Here is a 22,400-nt window from a genome sequence, read left to right as displayed (position 1 = left end):
TCGATTCAGTGAATCGGGATGCCCTCTGGAGGATTCTTGGGCTTCATGGGGTGCCACCAAAACTGATCAATCTGATGTCTGAACTATACTCTGGTACTGAGAGTGCTGTGACATGTAGTGATACCATCTCTGACTTATTTCCAGTTGTTTATGGAGTTCATCAGGGGTGTGTACTGGCCTCCACACTTTTCAGCACTTGTATGGACTGGATTCTGGGGAGGATGTTGGAGAGATCAAGCTGGATACTGGAAATAAGTTGATGCTTTGCTGAATGAGGAGTTGGAGCCGCTGGGATTATGGGTTTCCTGGGTCAAAACGAAGATCCAGGCTTTCAATGACATGTCGGATGCCGCTGTCTTGTTTGTGGTGAGGATGTTGAGGTCACGGAGAGATTCACTTACCTCGGCAGTGATTTTCATGTCTCTGCTGGCTATGAGCCTGATGTCAGAAGATGTCTGGGCCAGGCATAGGGAGTGATGGATTCACTGGATCATGGGGTATGGTGCTGTCGGTACCTGTGCAGGACGACGAAAGTCCGAGCCTTCAGGTCCTTGGTGCTTCCAGTCTTGCTCTACGGATGTGAGACTTAAGACGCTGACTAGGGATCTGAGACGGAGACTTAATTCCTTTGGAGAATCCTTTGCTATCACTGGTCAGACTTTGTGTCCAACGAGCGGATGCTGAAAGTGACTCAAATGGGATTTGTTACCTGCATAGTCCATGAGCGTCACCTGCAGCTGTATGGACTGACTGTATGTGGCTCGTTTTCCTGATGCTGATCCTGCCCACCAGATGCTCTCAACGAGGGAGCCTCACAATTTGAGGAGGCCAATGGGCCGACCACGTACCTCGTGGTTGCAGCATGTTGATCAGCATCTCAAGGAGATGAGGATGGGCCAGGCATTTGCCTGTGGGATGGCGAGATGGAGGCCCCTGGAGTACCAGCGGAAAGTGGAAGCAGCGACACGCTGCTCCGGCGCGTGCTCCCACACCTGACCTGACCTGACCTGACTCTACCTTGGACATGCTGCTTCTATTCTCTCCCACAAGGCCCTCAATATCAGACATGAGATCAGGGCCATCTCTCTAGACATAACGAGCTTTTGATACAGTCTGGCATCCTGCCTTGCTCTCCAAACTGTCTACACCTATGGAATCCAAGGCCAACTCCACCCTTGGATTTCTGATTTCCTCCACTCTCATAGTCAACATGTAGCTGTCAACAAAACCCTTTAATCACCTCTTGCCGTCAAGACTGGAGTACCACAAAGCAATTTTCTAGGCCCCATATTATTCCCAATCTTCATCAGTGATATCACCATCTCTCTGGAAAATCCTCTTTTCTCTTTGCTGATGACTCCACTCTCTGCCATGACATCTGTCATTCTTCTGACAGACAAGCAGCAGCCTCTCCTCAGAAATCACAAACTGGTCAGAAGTCTTTGACAAAAAATCAAAGACTGGTCACACAATTTTGCTTGTATATGCATATTGTCCACCCTTTGCATTCTCCCTTACCCCTCATCATCACCTACATCTCTTGTTTGTCCATCTGTCTACTTTCTCTCTCTGCCCTGCTGTTGGCTTTTCCCTTTTCTTCTGCTGTTCCCTTTGTTTATGTTGTGTCCTGATTTGTTATGTGTAATCGCTCTTCCACAAGCCTAGACCATATTAAAAAAGGAACAAAAAAAAGAAAACAATGCCACAACATTCGGGGCATTTTTCAGGTACGTATCCCCCGTGAACAAGGGGCTCCACCAGTGCTGCAAGGATTGTGCACTTCTTTATAAAAGCACCAACTTTGGGACTCCTGTTCAGAAATATATATTGAATGCTGTTTGATATAGTGGTATCTTGAAAATAAATATTGGGTGGCCATCAAACATATACAAGTTAATTTAATCGGTCAGTTGGTTGTTGTAGTTTTTATTCCTTTTAAAGGCTAAATACATGTTTTCATGTGTGACAAATACATAAATGAATAGTCTGAGACATCCAGCCTTGTCTGTAAATGGGTATTAGGCGGCCATATTGAAAAATGGCCACCAAACCAGTGACGAGTCAAATAATTTTCCAATGGGTCTGACTGAATGCCATGTAAAGAACTGAATATACTGCACGTGGTCCGATATGGAAAATGCATATTTGTATGTATTATGCCGTGGAGTACATTCCATACGTGCCAGCTAGTTCGGCGACCATTTTCTTAAATAATCGTATTACCCTGTGCGCACGAAGCAAAAAGCGTGTTCAAGCAATTTTTGTCTATCTATCTATCTGTCTGTATGCAGACATCAATCTATGATCAAGGAACTACTTAATATCAATAGAGTTTTATATTTTGAACACTTGAGAACACAAATCACCTTAATGTCACTTTCAAAAACCTTCCACTTAGCAGTAAATGTGAAAATATTTACACCATGTCTCATGCCCTGAGGGCAGAGTAACTGTGAGATTCCACTTCAGACAAATATGGCAGTGCCTAGCACTGTTTGTTTAGTGCAAAATGCAGAGCAAGAGTTTAAAAGAACCATTCCCATGTCCTTTTGCTCAAGACTGCATGGGGTAAGAGGTTCTATGAACTCTTAGTTGTATTTGGTTCACATCAAATGTCGAGTAAAAGGGAGACATTTTTGACAGACGTTCAATACCATGTAATTTCAGGTAATTCCTCCTGTTGATGTTTCAAAGGTTTTGCCAAGGTTTTCAATGTGGTGGCTTGCTAGATGGCCAATGGGATATTAAACTTTGCATATTCATGGCTCTATTCTCCAAGTGGATGTGTGATACTGAAGAAACACATAAAAAAAAAAGTTTAAAGTAAACAAAACATTGCAGGAAAATATAGTATATATTTTGCATACTTGTATTTGGTCTTCACTGCAGTTCTCCATATTAGGGCTAGTAGTTAAGAACATTGTTTTATGATGAACCCACAAGCTGGTCCATTATTTGACGGAGGAAGTTGTCCTGTCATGTCAGGATGGTGTGGATATTGTATTCCCCAGCTGTAAAAGCAACTAACCCTCAAGGTAGGGAGTACGTTACATAATGTGCACTGTTTATCTGACAGTTTGACTCACCCTGGAACATTTGCATAGCATCGTCTCAAAGTTATTCCTACTGCTTGAGACAACAAAACATGCGGCTCGAAGTGTGAATCCCATTTCAAAGGTAAGAGGTTTGTAAAGTAAAACAATCTTTGTCATTCAGTATGTCATATCCTCAGTGAGTGAGTATATAGTGAGGTAAAGGGTTGACATTCTGGAATCATTTTCCTTCAGTATCACCGATGAAGTGATCTACGTGCACGTGTCATTCAGGCTTGTAATGAAGGCTTTCAATTAAAAAAAATAAACGGTGTCATTTGTCCAATTTATGGAAATAATTTTGCATGCATAAATTATGGGAATTTTAATGGACACCTTTACTGTGTTGTACAGGTTAAATTGATAAAAAAAAAAGAACAGAGTGTTTGGTTTTGCCTTTCCCTTGTGATAACAGGAGTTTGGCATTTCCTCATGAGCAGTAAGAGCTGCCTTGAAAATGGCATAATGCAGGAGCATCAAGTGAAGGTTAACTCTATAAAAGAGCGCAAGTACCAGATAAAGATACGTGTCAAAGAGGATAAAACTTGCAGGCCCAGCGACACATGAATATTCTGGGCACCATGATCAGATTGGCTGGAAGCTCTGCATTATTTGTCACTGTTAAAATGAGCCAATGGATTGTCCAACTAAATCGAAAAGGAAAGACTTTAGAAGTGGATACATGTCTTTGGCAGAAAATTTGGCCAAATTTAGTTTTTCAACTGGGCAAACTTGATGAGGGCCATGGTATTGAATCTGCTGTGATTGCGCACAATGCCTTTTGCACAAGACTTGCTGCCTCCGTTTCATCAACAAAATTCTGCAACAATCTACAAGCAGCTGCAGAGATCAACGTTTAGGTGGTAATGATACGACAAAGGTATCCACCGAAACAAGATCAAAATTGTCGCTCCCATCAGAAGCAAAAATGGAAATCGTATTTTTCTGTGAAGAACCAGCCCCTGTTCAGATGGACTTCATGAAGCATTGATATCTCAGCTGAACAGAGTATAGACCAGTGGAGCTTTGATTCAATATGCCAAGCCTCTGTCAAAGATTAGTGTAGGAGATAAGGTTGTCACAGAGAGCAAAATATCATGAAAAGTGCATTGTAGATTTGTACAATCAAGCAACAAAAGGTGGGAAAAAGAAAAATATAGGGGCAATACCCCTGGGTGTTCAACTGGTAGCAGCTACATAAGATAACCAGGGAAGCACTGGAAGACACAAATGACCCACAAAATATGTAATGGAGAAGAAAGTAAATTAAATACCTCTGGATATATTTTTTTAATGGCGTGAACAAACTTTGGTGTAACACGGGTGATAAAGGTTGTGGTCAAGTTTCATCTAAATTGTGTGTTTAGTTTCTCAAGAGAAAGCAAATCCCTCTTTTGGGGGGGCAAGTCCCCTTACCCTCCCCCCCCCCTTGATAGTTGTGTGTCAACTCGACGATTTACTTTGGTGAAGACGATTTTAGAAGGACCAAGCATCAAATATCAAAGTCGCACTGAGAGTGAAGAACCAGCACCTCACTCCATAGCTCCGCTTTTGAAGTACAATGGTGTACGACAGACGCACACAAACAGGTACAGCCATCAAACGAAATGGAGATTAAGAGGCACCACTTCCAATCTATCTTGGGCTCATACTCCATGCAAAAACAAGTCAGAGGGAACTCGTTGAAAAAAACTCAATCACCTTGGCCTCAGCATATCTTATGACCATGAACCCCACCTCTCCAACGAGTTGGGAAATAATGTTAGCAAAGCGCTATGAGATGGAACGTGTCGTTTGTCCTCCAACTATGGGTAGACTGTTATGACAATGGCTGCAGGAAACAGCATAGACCACAACCCTACATCAACAATAGCTAAGAATTAATTTCATGGCACTGGAATCTTCTTGTTCCAACATTCAAAGCAGGAGGGTGATGGCATAGATCGGGGAATGGTATTCTACACGACATGATTTATATTGTTACGTTTGCGGGAGAAGGGTGGGGGGGGGTAAGAATCACCTTCGTCCAGTTAGAAACGTATGGGTTCGTATGATCTGTGCATCAGATTAATTGTGTGCAAATCAATTGTGCATCAGATGAAGGGCGATTCGTTGTTCAAATAGCCAGGATTTAACATGAACGACCTATATGTAAAGCCACCTTATTTGATACCCCGGGTGAAGTCTTGGGAAAGAGAGGAGGAGGAATTTGAGGAGGGGCGTCATCATAAGAGAGAGATAGAGGAGTTTCGTCTCTCCCAAGGGGACGAGCTTTCAGGCTCTTGGGGGAGGGGAGGGGGGTGATTACACTCCTGAGAAAAAAAAAAGTTGGTGTGCACGTCCGGTGTGGTTCGTCTCCTGCTCATTTCCCTGGTTCCTCATCCTGCTAATTTGCTCACCTGCTCACCTAATTTGCTCACTAATCCTGCATCCTATGATTGCTCACCTGCTTCATTGTGGGTTTGTCACTGCTTCTTCGCAACCTTCGGCATCGCCAAAGAAGAGCTAAGGCCTCACTCGGTTCCCGTTTCCCTTCCCCGTGTGTGCTTGGGTCTGGTGTGAGGCGCCTGAGATTTCCTTAGTTCTATTGCAAATAATTATTTATCAATTGTGGATCAGTGTTTCCCTTCCCCTCCCTCCATCCCCCCCAAAATTATATATTTTTGGTGGCACTCCTGGAAAATGGCCACCCATGAACAATTTAACAGATACCTCCACATTGAAAGTATTTTGATATACCGAAAGTTCCTGAACACATGTGGGAAGTTTGGTGCTTTTATGAAGAAATGCATAATTATGTCATGTCATGCTGCCTCACGATGTGTAACAATGATAATCAAAGACTTAAGAAGAGGTCGTACTCTTGCCATCAACTCGAAGGAAGGAAAGCAACTTCAAGCGAACAAATGGAGAATGACAGCAATCAGTATAAAACATGCTGATTTAAAACATACCATCGGATCACAAGCGAATACATTTATTTTTCTTTGAGGATGCAAAAAAACAAAAAAACATTTGGCCTGGATTTTTATATTTGGGGGAAAACTTGACACATACCCTGGTCCAAATAGTGCTGTACAGTGCCTTCATAAAGTATTCACACCCCTTGACTTTTTCCCATTTTGTTGTGTTACGGCCTGAATTTAAAATGGATTAAATTGAGATTCTTTTTTGCCGCTGATTTACACATCGACAGGTAATATGCCACAATGTCAAAGCGGAATTAAAAAAAAAAAATATATATATATATATATATATATATATATATATATATATATATATATATATTTTACAATTAATTGAAAAGCTGACATGTCAGGTCAGGTACGGGTGCAGGCCTCCTTGTCCACCCTCAGCACAAGTACAGTTTTACACCTAAACTCCGTGAACAGATCAGCTCTGCCATTCAACCTGGCCCTGCGACTGGTCAATGTCATCCAGCATCCCTTGAGAGAACAAACTCTTCTTCGCCTTATGGTGAGTTCCAAGACATCAACCGGTAACATGAAGGATGGTGGTCTTGAAGATATTGTACAACTCTTCAGGATCCCCCAAAGCACCCAGACCCCCAAATCTTCACTTAGCCTGTTCACAAACTCCTCAGCTACCCTCTCACCCTTGAGCTTGCCAACATCCAGTTGAGGCTGGGATGGTACCATTCTCCTGGATTTAAGCTACAACTTCAGAGTTGCTACAACAAGCATGTGGAACTGAAAGAGGAACTGAGCACTCCGGTAGACCCTGCAGTTCTGGATTATCCTCCAACGACCATCAACGAGCACATGGTGAATCTCCTTTGCCACACCACCAGCGTTGGAATACCAAGTCCAGCGATGAGCCTGTGGGCGCTGAAACCATGAACCAGCCACCCTAAGTCCATGACTTCTTGCAAAGTCAAGGAACTATTCTGGTTCAGTTCCAGACCCATGGGGACCAACACATGTCTCATAACCATCCCAATCAGTTCCAGTCGATGCAATGAAATCCCCCAAGACGAGAAGAGTATCTCGCCTGGGGCACTGATCAACCACAGACTTGAGCGTGGCATAGAATGCGTCCTTCACGGTGAGATCCCTCGCCTCAGTCGGAGCATATACAGAGACCAGGGAAAAGACATCCAAGGAGTGATGAATCCTTAGTCCCATAATATGCTCGTTGATCAGTGTTACCTCAATTATCATTGGAGTCAGATTATTGGACACAGCTGCAGCAACTCCTTGGGCATGGTAATCATCAGAGCGACCAGACCAATAGTAGGTGTAACCACCCTTCATAATCTCACCGCAATCCGGTCTCCGAACCTCAGAGAGTGCTACAAGAACGATGTCCAAACGTTTGAGCTCAGATGATAACAAAGACAGGTGATCACCCTCTCTTAGGGATAGGACATTCCAGGCACCCACCCAAAGGGACTGCCTCAGGTTAACCCAAGGAGACCGCCGTCTGGTGGACGACACCTCAGCACCACACCGACAAACATGAGCGCAATTTGACCCAGGAATGTTACCCCGTGGTTTCCTTCCTATCATCAAAGATTGGGGGTCCCGAAAGCTTTGCCCCAATCCCGTCATTCAGTGAGCTGCTCTGTGAAGGTCAGCTGCACAGGAGATACTCCCACAGAGTGGGTTTTCAGATTATTTTTATGCTTTTAGTATGTTTTGCGGAATGAAGGGTTTCACAGTGGTCAGAGTGAAAATCCTGCCAACAACCTCATAATAAAAAGTAACATAAGTCAATCAGCACTCAACCCCTTTGCTATGATACTCCAACTTGACCTCAGATGCATTCAATTTCCTTTTATCATCCTTGAGATGTGTCTGCAACTTGAATGGAGTACACCTGTGGCTAATTCAATTGATTTGACACGAGTTAGAAAGAAACACACCTTTCTATACAAGGTCCTACAGTTGACAGTGCATGTCAGTGCAGAACTGCAAGATAGAATTGTGAAGTGGCATAGACTGGGAAAGGGCATAAAACAATTTCTAATGTTGAAAGTTCCCAGGAGCATCGTGAGCTCCATCATGAGGAAATCAAAAGAATATGGAACTACCCAGACCCTTTCTTGAGCTGGCTCTCTGACCAAACTGAGAAACTGGGCAAGAAGGACCTTGGTCACAGAGGTGACCAAGAAGCCAATGACCACTATGACAGAACTGGAGTTCCTTGGCTGAGATGGGAGAAACTGCTGGAAGGACAACAGTCTCTGCAGCACTTCACAAATCTAGGCTTTATGGGAGAGTGGCCAGATGGAAGCCACTCCCGAGAAAAAGGCACATGACAGCATGTCTGGAGTTTGCCAAAAGGCACTTCAAAAACTCTGAGAGCATGAGGCAAAAGAGTCTGTGGTCTGATGAGATAAAAATTGAACTCTTTGGCCTGAATGCAAAGCTCTACATCTGGTGGAAACCGAGCACAGCACATCACCCATCTAACACCATCCCTACCATGAAACATGGTGGTGGCAGCATCATGCTATGGGGATACTTTTCAGTGGCAGGGACTGGGTCTTGTAAGGATATAGGGAACAATGAAGAGAGCCAAATAGAGGCAGATCATTGAGGAGAACCTGCTTCAGAGTGCAAAATACCTGAGACTGCAGCAATGATTTCTATTCCAACATGACAATGACTCCAAGCCTAAAGCCACACTGGAATGGCTTCAGAACGAGAATGTGAAAATCCTTGAGTAGCCCAGCCAAAGTCCTGACTTCAATCCCATTGAGAATCTGTGCAAACACTTGAAGATTTCTGTACACCAACACTCCCCATCCAACTTGACAGAGCCTAAGCAAATATGCAAGGAAGAATGGGAGAAAATCCCCAAATCCAGATGTGCAAATCTGATACAGACATCCCCAAGAAGTCTCGAAGCTGTAATTGCTGCCAGCGCTGCTTCTTCAAAATATTAACTCAGGGGGTTGAATACTTATTTAAATGAGATATTTCTGTATGTTTGTTTCAATATTTTTGTAAAAATTTCTAAAAACATGCATTACCTTTGTCATTATGAGGTATTTTATATAGATTAGTGACGATTAAAAAAAATTTCATCCATTTTAAATTCAGGCTGCAACACAACAAAATGTGAAAGTCAAGGGGTGTGAATACTTTCTGAAGTTACTGTATATGTACAAGCTACAACATAAGCCTGTGTCAATATACGGAGGAGGAGGGTAAAAATTGGGTTATAAAGTTATTGCTGATCTAATAATTTGAAAGAGTAGAGATGATGTAAAGGGAGAGCTTGGACCGAGGAGCCCAATAGGGAATTGTTTGATGACTGAGCTTATGTAATCTGATTATGTTGGAGGAATTCCCGAGAGGTCAAAAGGAGCAAAAGTCAGATGAGTCAGTTGAAGATAGATGTCACTGACATGATGTGAAAATATGCAGGTCCAATCTCAATCAAGTAATCTCTCACCCAACTGCCTTCATTCCATTCCCCTCACTCCCCTCTATCTTATCCCCCACACCCTTGCCAGCCAAAATCCAGATCACTGATAATGTCCCCATTCCCACCACCACCGCATGGCACACCCATGTTGGAGAACTTAGAGTATTTCCCAAGTGTCATGAGTACTGGGAGGGCAGTTTGGCATCAGCAAGACGGAACTGTGCATGCTTGACAATGTAATGTTCCACAACCACAATAGTTCTTTGTTGGAGATAAAGTTATACATCAGTCATACTTGCTTTAATATCAGAGAATATATCCAACCAATCACTGCCGTACCAGAGGCTGCAGCAACCCAGGCAAGGCCGAGAACACCGTCATCAAAGTCACGGTCAGTAAAAACATAGGCAAGACAGTATTGATCATGGTTCTGTTCAGAGTTCAGCTCAAGGAATTTTTCCACACCCAGATTTGAAAATCGAAAGGGATTCGATTTATCCGTTGTTTGATCCGTGATGTTTATCTGTCGGGGAAATAAAACAAAATCTTACAAACACCTTCTACTATCAATGTCAAGTCTTATCATCGTTTTGCAAATTAAATAAATAAATAATAAATAAATAAATAAAAATATATATATATATATATGCACTCAATATCTACAGGGGTTAGATAAAAAATAAAAACAACTGTGAAAATGTGGTTGATTTTTAGTAGCAAGTAAGACCCAACACCCCCCCCCTCCCCTACTTTTGCAGAACAAACATCATAAATCCTGCACAAGGGATTGACTGGTACAGGTTTTTCACATCTGATAGAAATATGTGACATAATTCCTCAATCAGAAAGGCTTCAACAAGTTCCTTGATGGGCATTGGTAGTGGGGAAGTCTACTCCTCAGCTTGTTGTCCAGATTGATCACAATGGCTAAATGATACTTAAATTTGGTGATTGAGCAGGCAGAGCCTCCTCAATCACCAATACACAGGTCAGAGCAACAGGATGATAATGATGGCAATCCAGGACATGGTGAGTCGTCTGCACATTGTTTGTGGGGGATTTTTTTTTAACCAGTGTGACCACTCCTTGGCTTTTTTCACAAGATCTTGGCTATTCGTTGTTCACCTTGGCGTCTTGGTTTTCTATAAGTTTTTCTTGGCGTATAGGTTTTCTATTATCATCGCTTTTCCGAAACCTTGTGAATTCTTGGTATTTTTCATTGGCTCACCTTGGCATTTATGAAAATGAGGAGTGGTCACACTGATTTTTATGGGTGATGCTGTATTCGGCATCTGAAAATAGATGTTGTGAGCAATGTCATTGTGCAATTAGTCCGTATGTAGCGAGCTGCTAATTACAGTAATAGATATGCTGAACACTTCCATTCTTTAACTCACAGGACATGATGTCTTTCCTATCTGCAGGCAGATTGTGCTGAGTGTTTTAAAAATGTAAGTACAGATGGTGCTGTTTGTAGCAAGTAGCAAGATGGTGACTTACACCAAGATGCGCTGAATGTTTCCATTGTGTAATGTATCCCGTAATTACCAGGTCACCACATATGGACATCAATAGAGGCTGTTCGTGTTTTCATTCTGTAAGTAACTCACGGGGAATGGCGTCATGGGGAATTACGTGTTACACTGGTAAGACATCCCACGAAGGTATGTTTATCCTGCAAAGCCTCAATACAGTACGTACAGTACTGTATGTTTAAAGTACACATGGTGAGACGTTCCGCAAAACTATTTTTCTCCAGAAGCTACAATACACATACAAGAAGGTCATGTTCACGGCTCATGGAAGATATGTTTTTTGCGTGTGTACAGTATTGTACTGAACTGTACGTACATCCAGCTGCTTTGTGCATGGCTCGTGGAAGATACGTTTTTGAACTGTGTTGTGTTCGTAGCTCGTGAAAAAAAAATAGAATAAAAATCGCCGTGAAAACCGCGAAAACGCGAGGCAATTTCCCACAAATGCAGGAGCATGTCGCAAATTATCAACCACGAATGCACGCACGAATGTCAGGGTCTGGGTGTATAGATATACATACAGTATACACACACACACACACACACACACACACACACACACACACACACACACACACACACACACACACACACACACACACACACACACACACACACACACACACACACACACACACACTATAAACCTTAATTTTGCAATCGATTTTAAACTTTCACCCCAGCATAATCCCAAAAACAGCGAATCCAAATTTTTCAACACATCTTCAAAGCAAGTGGCTGTTTGAAAGCATTCTCCTACCATATCTGATCTCTTATGGATTTAAACCCAAGGGAATGGCAAAGCAGTGCATATGATTTAATGTTTCAATGTTGACCCCAAGGAAATTTAATGTTTAAGGAAAGGCATTTAATTGTAATAAAAAAGAAAAACAAACAAACAAGTAGTCATAGACTGGTACTCACGAAATCGTCAACTTGACCTCTGACCTTGTCTAATAAAAGGTGTCTCTAGAGAAGGTAGCAACGCAAACCAGAAGTTTCTACGATGATTCTGTACCAAACCATCAAAAATCATAAGTCGACCGAAGCAAAAATCTCCATTTCTCCACGCAATTATTTAATATTATTTTATCAAAGTAACAAAACCGTAATATTCGGCCATCCACCAACAATCTTTACATAATCCGACGGCTTAGCGAGTCAGGGCTGCGGCGATAACCTTGATTGGGATAAAAAAAATAACTTTTAAACACCATATTTATCGAAAATACCACCAGCGCAAACACGCAAAACCTTTACGTGACTCAACGACGCGTCTGCTCGAGCGCGCTGCAGCACGTGACGAGCCGTGACGCGGCGAGTGAAATATTTTTTATACAATCTTAAAACGTCTCCAAAACATCTGATTTTTACCAGAATTTCGACAACCGAGTGTTAAGCGTCCTAAGCGATCGTAAAAACCGAAGACAAAATTAAAATCGAAGTCAAAACGAACTCGTTACGTCGACCGAAGCAAAAATACTCCATTTCTCCACATGAATTTACGGAATTATGTTTGACCTCACTGTGACCTTGACCTTTGACCGATTTTGACCAAAATCTAATCAGCGCTAGCCATCACCCTCCTGAATCACGTGGTGTAATTTGACATTGGTAGCTTCTTCCATTCTCGAGTTATCGTGCCTACAAACAAACACACACACACACACACACACACACACACACACACACACACACACACACACACACACACACACAAACAAACAAACACACACACACACACACACACACACACAAACAAACACACACACAGAGGACGGAAGTCATCAATATACTTATGAAATCTTTAGATTTTGTCAGTAACAAAACGGCAACAAAAAGAAGGAAAAAAAAAGGGACACTTCCTGTCAGAGGAGAGACTTTATGAAAAAGATCATTGCAACACAAAATGCACTTTGCCAAAGCAGCCTTTGTGTATATATGGTTATGACAAAGAAAAAGGGGACAACACACTTACCCGCACTCTTTTCACCATGAAACTGATTCCACGGATGCCATTAAAGTTAGCAGTGTGATAGATGAGATTTACTGCTTTCACATGGCTTGCAATCTATGGATCATAGAAGAAAAGAAAAACACATTTTACCCCCAAAAGAGTAACAAATAATTACCAACATCTGTAAAGCAGAATCCAGAGCGAGAACTGCTTTGCAATGCATGTCCCCTACCGATGTGATATTTTATAAGTCCAAAAAAGGGCATAACTGAAAAATTTGGCACAACTCTAAAAAAGTGACGAAACTCCCTGTAACTCGAACTTGTTCTGCAACTTATCATAATAAAGCCATGTACCAAGTTTCAGTTGAATATGTTAAAGGGTATGGGAAAAAAAAATATTGAAAAACCACAGGTGGGACGGATGGACGGACAGACAGCAAACCTTATGACTGCTCCGGTGAAACCGGTAGGGAAGGAATAAAGGTGCATTTAATGCATTGTGTGCAAATCATACTTGTACCTGTCATGAGCAAAATCTGCACCATCCAGACTATTGTTTAGTTTCAATTTAATTGCATGTTTACCCCGCGCACGTTAAGCGAAAAGCGGGTTTAAGCAATTGGTTCACTTTGTCTGTCTGCCTGTATGCCGAAAAAACGTCAGTTTATGATCGAGGAACAACTTAATTTCAATTGAATGTTATAATTTTAACACAAATCAGAAAACAAATCAGTAGTTTAGCAATATAGTGGGGGTCGTGCATGGGTAATTATTTCTTTTCATTTCAAATTGATGCAAAAGTTTTGTTTTTGGTACCAATTTGACGGTAAGATTCTATGGAACAATTTTAGTTCGAGTGTCAAGCTGTCACATCAAAAATGGGTATTTGGGGCTGGGGGTCATAACCCGACCCCCCTCCGCGGCCTATGTGAAATATAATAATTGCTTTAACTTTTGATTCAATGAGTCGATCTGAACATATGGGGTACTTATGGACTCAGAATCAAGAGAAGCAACTTATATTTCAAGCAGATTGCCCATAGATGGTCATTTTGCTGGTGTTGATGCATATCCACAAAAATAGAGCAAGATTACTAAGGTAAAATCTGTTTTAATAACATGACAATTCTGCTTCGACTCAATGGTAAAGTGAAATTTGTAAGCATCTTATGACTGTTCTACAATGTGGTTGTGGGTACACATAACTGTTCTGACAATTGCTTGAATAACTCCCTGAACAAAGCAATATGAAAGTTGCAAGTTAATCAGTTATATACACACACCAGTCGGCAAAATTGTTGGCAAACTACTTCTCGCATTGACACTTGCAAAGATGTGTGCACTTCAACTTTGCCCTCGTGCATTTGCACCGAGAGCAGGCACTTGTACAAGTGCACTTCACAACCAGATGAAATACATCCTTGGCGAGGGGTAGCGAGATCCAAATGGGAAGTAGCTTGCCGTCCTCTTCCCTCCATCCATGGTTAAGGCGCTGTCACACCTTGACGATTTAGCCAGCGTACGCCGACTTATGAAAAATTGGTCTAAAACGCTGGCACACGTCGAATACGTTATAGGTAAGTTTTGTATTCATTAAGAGCACACTGAAAAACACTGCCATACGTCGTAGTACGCTGGCTTTCATCGTTGTACTTTGCGGTTGTCCTCAAATTTTAGCATGCTTGAAATTTTACGACGTATGCCAGCGTACGAGTCACACGTTCCGCTACGCTGGCCATAAGTTGTAGGCACGTTATGCGATCGTTGACATGTCGACACATGTTACTTGTAAGTTACTCATCAGTCGAAACACGTCGAGGTAATGATTAGCGTACCCGAAACCTATTTATAACCTATGAGTAACGTGTTGTAGGCACGTTACACGATCGTTGACACACGTCGAGGCACGTTATGCGATCGTTGACACACGTCGAGGCACGTTATGCGATCGTTGACACGTCGAGGCACGTTACTTGTAAGTTACTCACAAGTCGAAACACGTCGAGGTAATGCTTAGCGTACCCAAAACTTATTTCTAACCTATGAGTAACGTGCTTTGAACCTATGTGTAACGTACCTCCAACGCATATTGACGTATGTAGCCGTATTTGATTGACGTCTTCCGGACGACCACACAACTTACTGAACGTGTTTCTAATTTACAGCTACCGTATAATGGCGTATTGGCAGCGTTTAAAAAAAAAAACAAACAAAAAAAACAATAACTTCCGATATTTCGTCACGTGCCGTTAAGTCACGTCTGATTGTCTCTTCAGTTTGCTCATGTCTTATTCTTAGTTCCTCGTCTGTGAATATCTTCTGTTTGAGGATATTGTCACGTCGACGTCGAAACTTAAAAGCAAATGTCCGAATATATTTTAAAATTCGTGATAGACAAAAAATAATAATAATAAAAAACAACAACACCAACAACAACTTCAGATATTTCGTCACGTGCCTTCACGGAGCCAAGGAGAAAAAAAATGTGCCTTGACGGAGAAAATAAGTTTCGGGTATGCTAAACATTACCTCGACATGTTTCGACTTATGAATAACTTACAAGGAACTTGTGTCGACGTGTGTCAACGATCGCATATCGTGCCTACAACTTGTTCCCAGCGTAGCAGAACGTGTGAGCCATATGGCGAGTACGTCGTAAAATTTTCAGCATGCTTGAAATTTCACGACGTACGAGACGTACCACGAAATATGACAGCATACTTCATCGTTTTTCAGCGTGCTCTTAACGTATACACAACTTACCCATAACGTATTCGACGTGTGGCAGCTTGGTTCGGAAAATTTTTCATAGGTCGGCATACGCTGGCTAAATCGTCAAGGTGTGACTGCGTGGCTGACACTTTCAATTTTCAGGCGGTTATGATTTAAATCGGCGTGCGGCAGGTTTTTAACAGGCGACGCCAAGAGTTCGTCGGCGATACGTGCAGCGCGCTATGCCTAAGTTAAACTATCGTTGGGCAAAGGTTGTGAACGCCGACAACAGGCTAAGCATTCGTTGGTATAAGTTATCTATAAGACAACGAAACGTTCTGTGCCCGTTACTAATATGTTATGCAGACGACCAACACGTTATGAATACGACCAAAACTTAAAAAAAAAAAACATCAAAACTTCAGCGTACGCCAACTGTTTACATACATTTTTATACGTTGCCATTGCTGGCTAAATCATCAAGGTGTGACAGCGCCTTGAGTGGGGTTGTTGACAGCCATCATTGACATGTGTGCTGTTGTCCAGATGCTCGCTTGGAAGACACTTCTTTTAACATGTTGACCCAAAGCATCACTTGTTGGGGGAATTCTCTCCACGTCCCTAGTCTTCTGTGAGAACAACCTCATTCGGAGGTGGTCAACGTCATTGCCCTCGTTTGGATCATTGGAGTAGAGCCTACAGACAAAGTTAGTTGCTACTTCTTTCAGTCTTGGCGATGTTTGGAATGGAGTGTCGACAATAGTTGCAAATTCATCCATGAGGGACTTCCTGCATCACCTTGGAGCAGTATCTCTTACCCTTGAATTTAAAGGAAGCTCTCTGTAAGCCCAAAAATGCCACCTAATCCTTTTACCCTTTTGTTCGCTTGCTCATGTGCTTGATCAATTAGTAAGGATGAGAAATGCCGATAGCTTTGAGTTATTGTCCAGTGTCCCATTTCAAACTCAACCTGAATGCTATCTGGGAGATCTTCCAAGTCTCGGATAAGGATTGGAACCCATCTGGCATAATTCTGGTGATCGAGAGCAAAGAACAGAGGGACAAGCTTCCACAGGGTAGTGACCATGAGTTCGAACTTCCATTCCCGATGTGCTCGGATGAACATGAGAATGATCTGTTGGTACTTGTGTACGAGTAGCCAGAATTGGAACCTTGGGCTCTCTTGAGAAGTTAGCACGACCCATTCCTCAAGGGCCATCTCTGTTCCACTGTCCTTGTAGGCTCGTTTCAGAAGGGTGTCGAGTACCACAACAGTAACTTGATGAGCTATCTTGTTCTCATTGCATTGGACACTTTCAGAAAAGATGTGGCTGCTGCTTCTGTCTTCACTAGCCCAGCTTCCTTGAGGGCTTCAGGCCATCCAGACCCACGCAGAAGGTCTCCCATGGTGCTCCACAAAGCCATTTCAATGTGGAGTCCACCAAGCATGACCACAAACTTGTCTTCCCCAAAGATGTCCGGGAAGGTCCACTGCATTATTTTTGAAAGATCATAGAGTGGTTGGTCCACAACCAATACAGGTATTTGGTGTGGTTTGAGGTGGTCAGTTGTTTTTTTCACCAGCTCCATTCCATGTTGAATCATTTCTGGAGTGGCTGCTTTCTCATGGAATAGTGGCAGGAGGGCTTCAATGCCTTCTTCAGGTTGTCCAACAGCATCTGATCGGGCAGCATGGAATGAAGACCACATTGTTGGTGTGTCCTTTTCTGCATCAGAATCCTAATATAGGATGTCATGTACTGCAGTCATCCATGCCTGTCCGTGCTGTTTCTCCTCGTCGAATGTACTCGTTGCTACAGGCACTGTCACACCTTGACGATTTAGCCAGCAATGGCAACGTATAAAAATGTATGTAAAACGTTGGCGTACGCTGAAATTTTGATGTTTTTTTCCAGTTTTGGTCGTATTCATAACGTGTTGGTCATATGCATAACATATTAGTAACGGGCACAGAACGTTTTGTTGTCTTATAGATAACTTATACCAACGAATGCTTAGCCTGTTGTCGGCATTCACAACCTATGCCCAACGATAGTTTAACTTAGGCATAGCGCGCTGCACGTATCGCCGACGAACTCGTGGCAAAGCCTGTTAAAAACCTGCCGCACGCCGATTTAAATCATAACCGCCTGAAAATTGAAAGTGTCAACCACACAGTCACACCTTGACGATTTAGCCAATGTATGCCAACCTATGAAAAATTTGCCGAACCAAGCTGGCACACATCGAATACGTTATGGGTAAGTTTTGTATACGTTAAGAGCACGCTGAAAAACGATGAAGTATGCTGTCATATTTCGTGGTACGTCTCGTACGTCGTGAAATTTCAAGCATGCTGAAAATTTTACGACGTACTCGCCGTATGGCTCACACGTTCCGCTGGGAATAAGTTGTAGGCACGTTATGCAATCGTTGACACATGTCGACACACGTTACTTGTCAGTTACTCATAAGTCGAAACACATCGAGGTAATGTTTAGCATACCCGAAACTTATTTTCTCCATCAAGGCACATTTTCTTTTTTTCTCCTTGGTTCCGTGAAGGCACGTGACGAAATATCTGAAGTTATTGTTGTTGTTGTTTTTTAACGCTGCCAATACGCCATTATACGGTAGCTGTAAATTAGAAACACGTTCAGTAAGTTCTGTGGTCGTCCGGAAGACGTCAATCAAATACGTCTACATACGTCAATATGCGTTGGAGGTATGTTACACATAGCTTCAAAGCACGTTACTCATAAGTTAGAAATAAGTTCTGGGTACGCTAAGCATTACCTCGACGTGTTTCGACTTACGAGTAACTTCCAAGTAATGTGCATCGACGTGTGTCAACGATCGCATAACGTGCCTCGACGTGTGTGCAACGATCGTGTAACGTGCCTACAACACGTTACTCATAACTTAGAAATAAGTTTCGGGTACGCTAAACATTACCTCGACGTGTTTCGACTTATGAGTAACTTACAAGTAACGTGTGTCGACATGTGTCAACGATCGCATAACGTGCCTACAACTTATGGCCAGCGTAGTGAAACGTGTGAGTCATACGCTGGCATACATCGTAAAATTTCAAGCATGCTAAAATTTGAGGACAACCGCAAAGTACAACGATGAAAGCCAGCATACTACGACGTATGGCAGTGCTGTTCAGCGTGCTCTTAACATATACAAAACATACCCATAACGTATTCGACGTGCGTCAGCGTTTTAGACAAATTTTTAATAAGTCGGGATACGCTGACTAAATCGTCAAGGTGTGACAGCGCCTTACTGGATGCACATCCTTTACCGGAGGTTGGGTGACAACATTCCTACCCATAGGCGGTACAAACATATATGAATGAGGCAGGATGGGTCCACTGCTGCCTGTTGCTGTTTTGCAAGAGGTGATTCGTAGACATGCTTGATCTAACCCAGGCTGCTGTGATAAAGGGAACTGAAAAATTGAAATCCCAGTTCCATTACATGGAAGGAAGAGCTGGCAGTGCGTGATGTAGGATTGTGATCCAAGTTATCCAGGGCTACAACTGTGAAAATGTGCTGACGCAAGTTTGTAGGACAGACTATATCACCGTTATTCCTCGTTTGATCTGCAACAGCCTGTGCAAAGATAACTTCAGTGGTGAGGACTTTCTTATACGACACGCTCAGAACATATTTGTGAAGTAGTTCTACAAGCTTCTTACTTCTTGTTTGGAAATACAATTTGAGGGCCAGGAATATTGCAAGGGAAGGCTCACAACTCAAGTTCGCAGAAAGAGAAGTCATATTTAGCATAGCAACTTGACTCACAGAGAAGATCTTCCTGGAATTCTTTTGTTCGGGTGATGATTTGGGTCCTTCGAGGAGTTGGCGGAAGAAATACTTCATACGCTGTGGAGCAGATTATTGTTCGCAACAATTGGGAAATGAACCTTCAAACTTGAATGGTGTGTCAACATCCAAAACAGCTTTACAGAGAATCGATGCTGCCATTAGTAGTGTACGTGCTTCCTCATCTGGTGTTTGAGTTGCATCTGAAATGATCTTTCTAGCCATTTTCGAACAAACAAGGAAAACTCGATTTCGTACACCCTTCTCTTCCGTCAAATTCGGGAAGTGTTCAAGAACTGTTTCTTTTAGGCGTGTTCGGTTCACAGCTTTCTGGATTCCATGTAGTTCCAATCTCTCTGTCATCATATCTGTCAGATCTTGCAATGCAAAGATTCTGCGACCTCCAGAGACTTCTTCCTTTATGAATTGGAGCAATTCATTTTCTGTTGTGGCTTCAAGGTTTTCACTAACAGTGTCTTGTTTACAAAGTGCAACGTAACGGCGGTTGAACTGTGTGTAGCAATTCCTGTGATACTTTGCTTCAATGGCTACCAGATCACCTTCTGCCATGAGTGCCATGACACGGCCTTCTCCCAGTGCAACTGCCTTGTTGTGTATCTGTGGGGTGAGTTCGACCTTCTGGAAAGAATGGTATGTTGCATTTGTTTCATCACCACAGAGGAGACACAATACGATTTACCGCTGTGCTGGTCCGTAGGGATCTTTTTCTTGCTGGAGGCAGTCCTTCATAATGATGCTTTTTTGCATGGTCAAGTGCAGATGTCCTGTAAAGCTGACGACAGGATTTGTGCCAGGATGCACGATTCTTGTGCATGGACTCTGCATCTGGAATTTCTACATCTGGGTGTGGAGCAGCACCAATTGCTCTGAATTGACTTACAAGGCTGATGATTTCTGTGTAGGCTCCCTCTCTACGACTAGCCATGGGATTCGCAAGAGGGCAAACAAGCTCTTCCTCTGTTTGCTTTTGGCATAGCATGCACAAATGCCAACTCGTTGTTCCTGCCATCTCAGAAAATATTCTGGAAAAAACAGCAAGAAAAATACAATATATTTTTTCGGACTGGAGTGGTGCAAGCTGTGAGTTATTACCCCCCTCCCCCCTTACCCTCCCCACTTTTGAACTAATTTCAGGGAAAATGTGTTTTAAGCATTTTGTCATTTTTAGCTCGCCTGTTCGAAGACCAGAGAGCTATAGCGATACCCCCGGCGTGAGCGTCAGCGTCAGCGTGAAAATGTTAAAGTTTTTGGTACAAGTTATTTCCTTTCTAATGTTTTTATCAACCATACTATTTTTTACTGATTACAATATACAAATACATATATTGCTTTAAAATTATTTGGATCAGCCTTCACTGCAATGTTTTATTAAAAATATTATTAGACTAGTCTTTTAAAAACGATAAATGTATAAACAGGCGAGCATTGGGTGGCTTTGACACCAACTCTCTGGTTTTCTTATCATTGAGCCAATGTCAAACGTCTGTCGGCATTCTAATACAACATGAGGTTTTTTAAAGTCTAATTTTAAATGCGGTTTTATTGAAAAATGCCCCCCCCACTACTCCCTCCACACCCCCCTCCACCCCACAAATTATTGCAGTGCTAGACACTCGAACCAAAATCGTTCTATAGACCCGAACCTTCAATTTAGCAGTAAAACTGAAACTTTTGCATCAATTTGAAATGACTGAGTGTCCAGGCACCCCACTAGTACTGTGGCTCTGAATTTGTCCCAATCGCACATGCGCAGACAAAAAAAATAATTATTCACCATGAAATCAGCCTGCCTGTCTAACAGTCAAACAAAATTGAAAATCATTCCCAACAGGAAACTTACTGTTTTTAAGGACAGCATAAAGGACACAAACAACAAGCATGAATAACTCATGGAGCGTTGAAAAAAGATGGTGTAAAGACCATGCATAAACAGCGGTAAACTTCCAAAAATGTTTTTTCCTTCAACCTGTAAAATCTTAATTTTATTTCAATTGAATTATATACTGTACTTGAACACTGCAGAATTCAAAGCCATCACATGTCAAAGCCATCACAATGTGGCAAAATTTCATGCCTTTCAAAAATTTCAAAAAAAAATTTTTCAAAAAAAAAAATACAAAAATTCATGCCAGCAATGTCTTTGTATTTATGTAGTTATATACACTTGTTATTGGCTCAAGGAGGAATGAGATGGCAGAGGGTAAAAAAAATAAAAAGTAATGTACTCACAGTGGGAGGCAAGTGGGGTCACAATTGGACACAATAAACCAAGGAAATGAATGAACAGAAAGAGGAGAGAGAAAGAGAAAGAGAAAGAGAAAGAGAAAGAGAAAGAGAAAGAGAAAGAGAAAGAGAAAGAGAAAGAGAAAGAGAAAGAGAAAGAGAAAGAGAAAGAGAAAGAGAAAGAGAAAGAGAAAGAGAAAGAGAAAGAGAAAGAGAAAGAGAAAGAGAAAGAGAAAGAGAAAGAGAAAGAGAAAGAGAAAGAGAAAGAGAAAGAGAAAGAGAAAGAGAAAGAGAAAGAGAAAGAGAAAGAGAAAGAGAAAGAGAGAGAGAGAGAGAGAGAGAGAGAGAGAGAGAGAGAGAGAGAGAGAGAGAGAGAGAGAGAGAGAGAGAGAGAGAGAGAGACAGACAGAGACAGACAGACAGACAGACAGACAGACAGAGAAGAGGAGAGGAAACACTGCAATGTCTAAATAAGAGGATTGGATTAGGTATGGATAATGGGGTAGAAAAGATTGTGGGTCAGGATGAGGGATGACATGAGATGATGGTGCACCACCTGCTTGTAGCCCTGGAGGAAAAGGTGGGATTTAACTGCCACTGCAAGGCAGTTCCACAAATGGAAAAAAAG

The 22,400-nt window shown here is 42.2% G+C and overlaps 1 protein-coding gene and 1 pseudogene across 1 annotated transcript in view; both read right to left on the bottom strand.

Moving 5' to 3' along the window:
• Positions 1 to 22,400, bottom strand: part of ADAM10 (ADAM metallopeptidase domain 10) — a 152,560-nt gene that overhangs the window by 36,125 nt on the left and 94,035 nt on the right. The window contains exons 7-8 of the mRNA XM_085849686.1: positions 13,002 to 13,094; positions 9,828 to 10,011 (exon numbers count right to left, since the gene is read on the bottom strand). Of these exons, the coding sequence (XP_085705812.1) occupies positions 9,828 to 10,011; positions 13,002 to 13,094 (277 nt within the window). The remainder of the gene's footprint in view (positions 1 to 9,827; positions 10,012 to 13,001; positions 13,095 to 22,400) is intronic.
• LOC147015166 (uncharacterized) lies at positions 13,102 to 21,074 on the bottom strand (annotated as a pseudogene).

The sequence above is a fragment of the Eptatretus burgeri genome, chromosome 12 (assembly GCF_056783735.1).
Source record: "Eptatretus burgeri isolate ZD-2024b chromosome 12, Ebu_testis_v1, whole genome shotgun sequence".
Lineage (NCBI taxonomy): Eukaryota > Metazoa > Chordata > Myxini > Myxiniformes > Myxinidae > Eptatretus > Eptatretus burgeri.
Note: the sequence above shows the minus strand (reverse complement) of the source record. Positions and strands in the feature narration are given on the sequence as shown.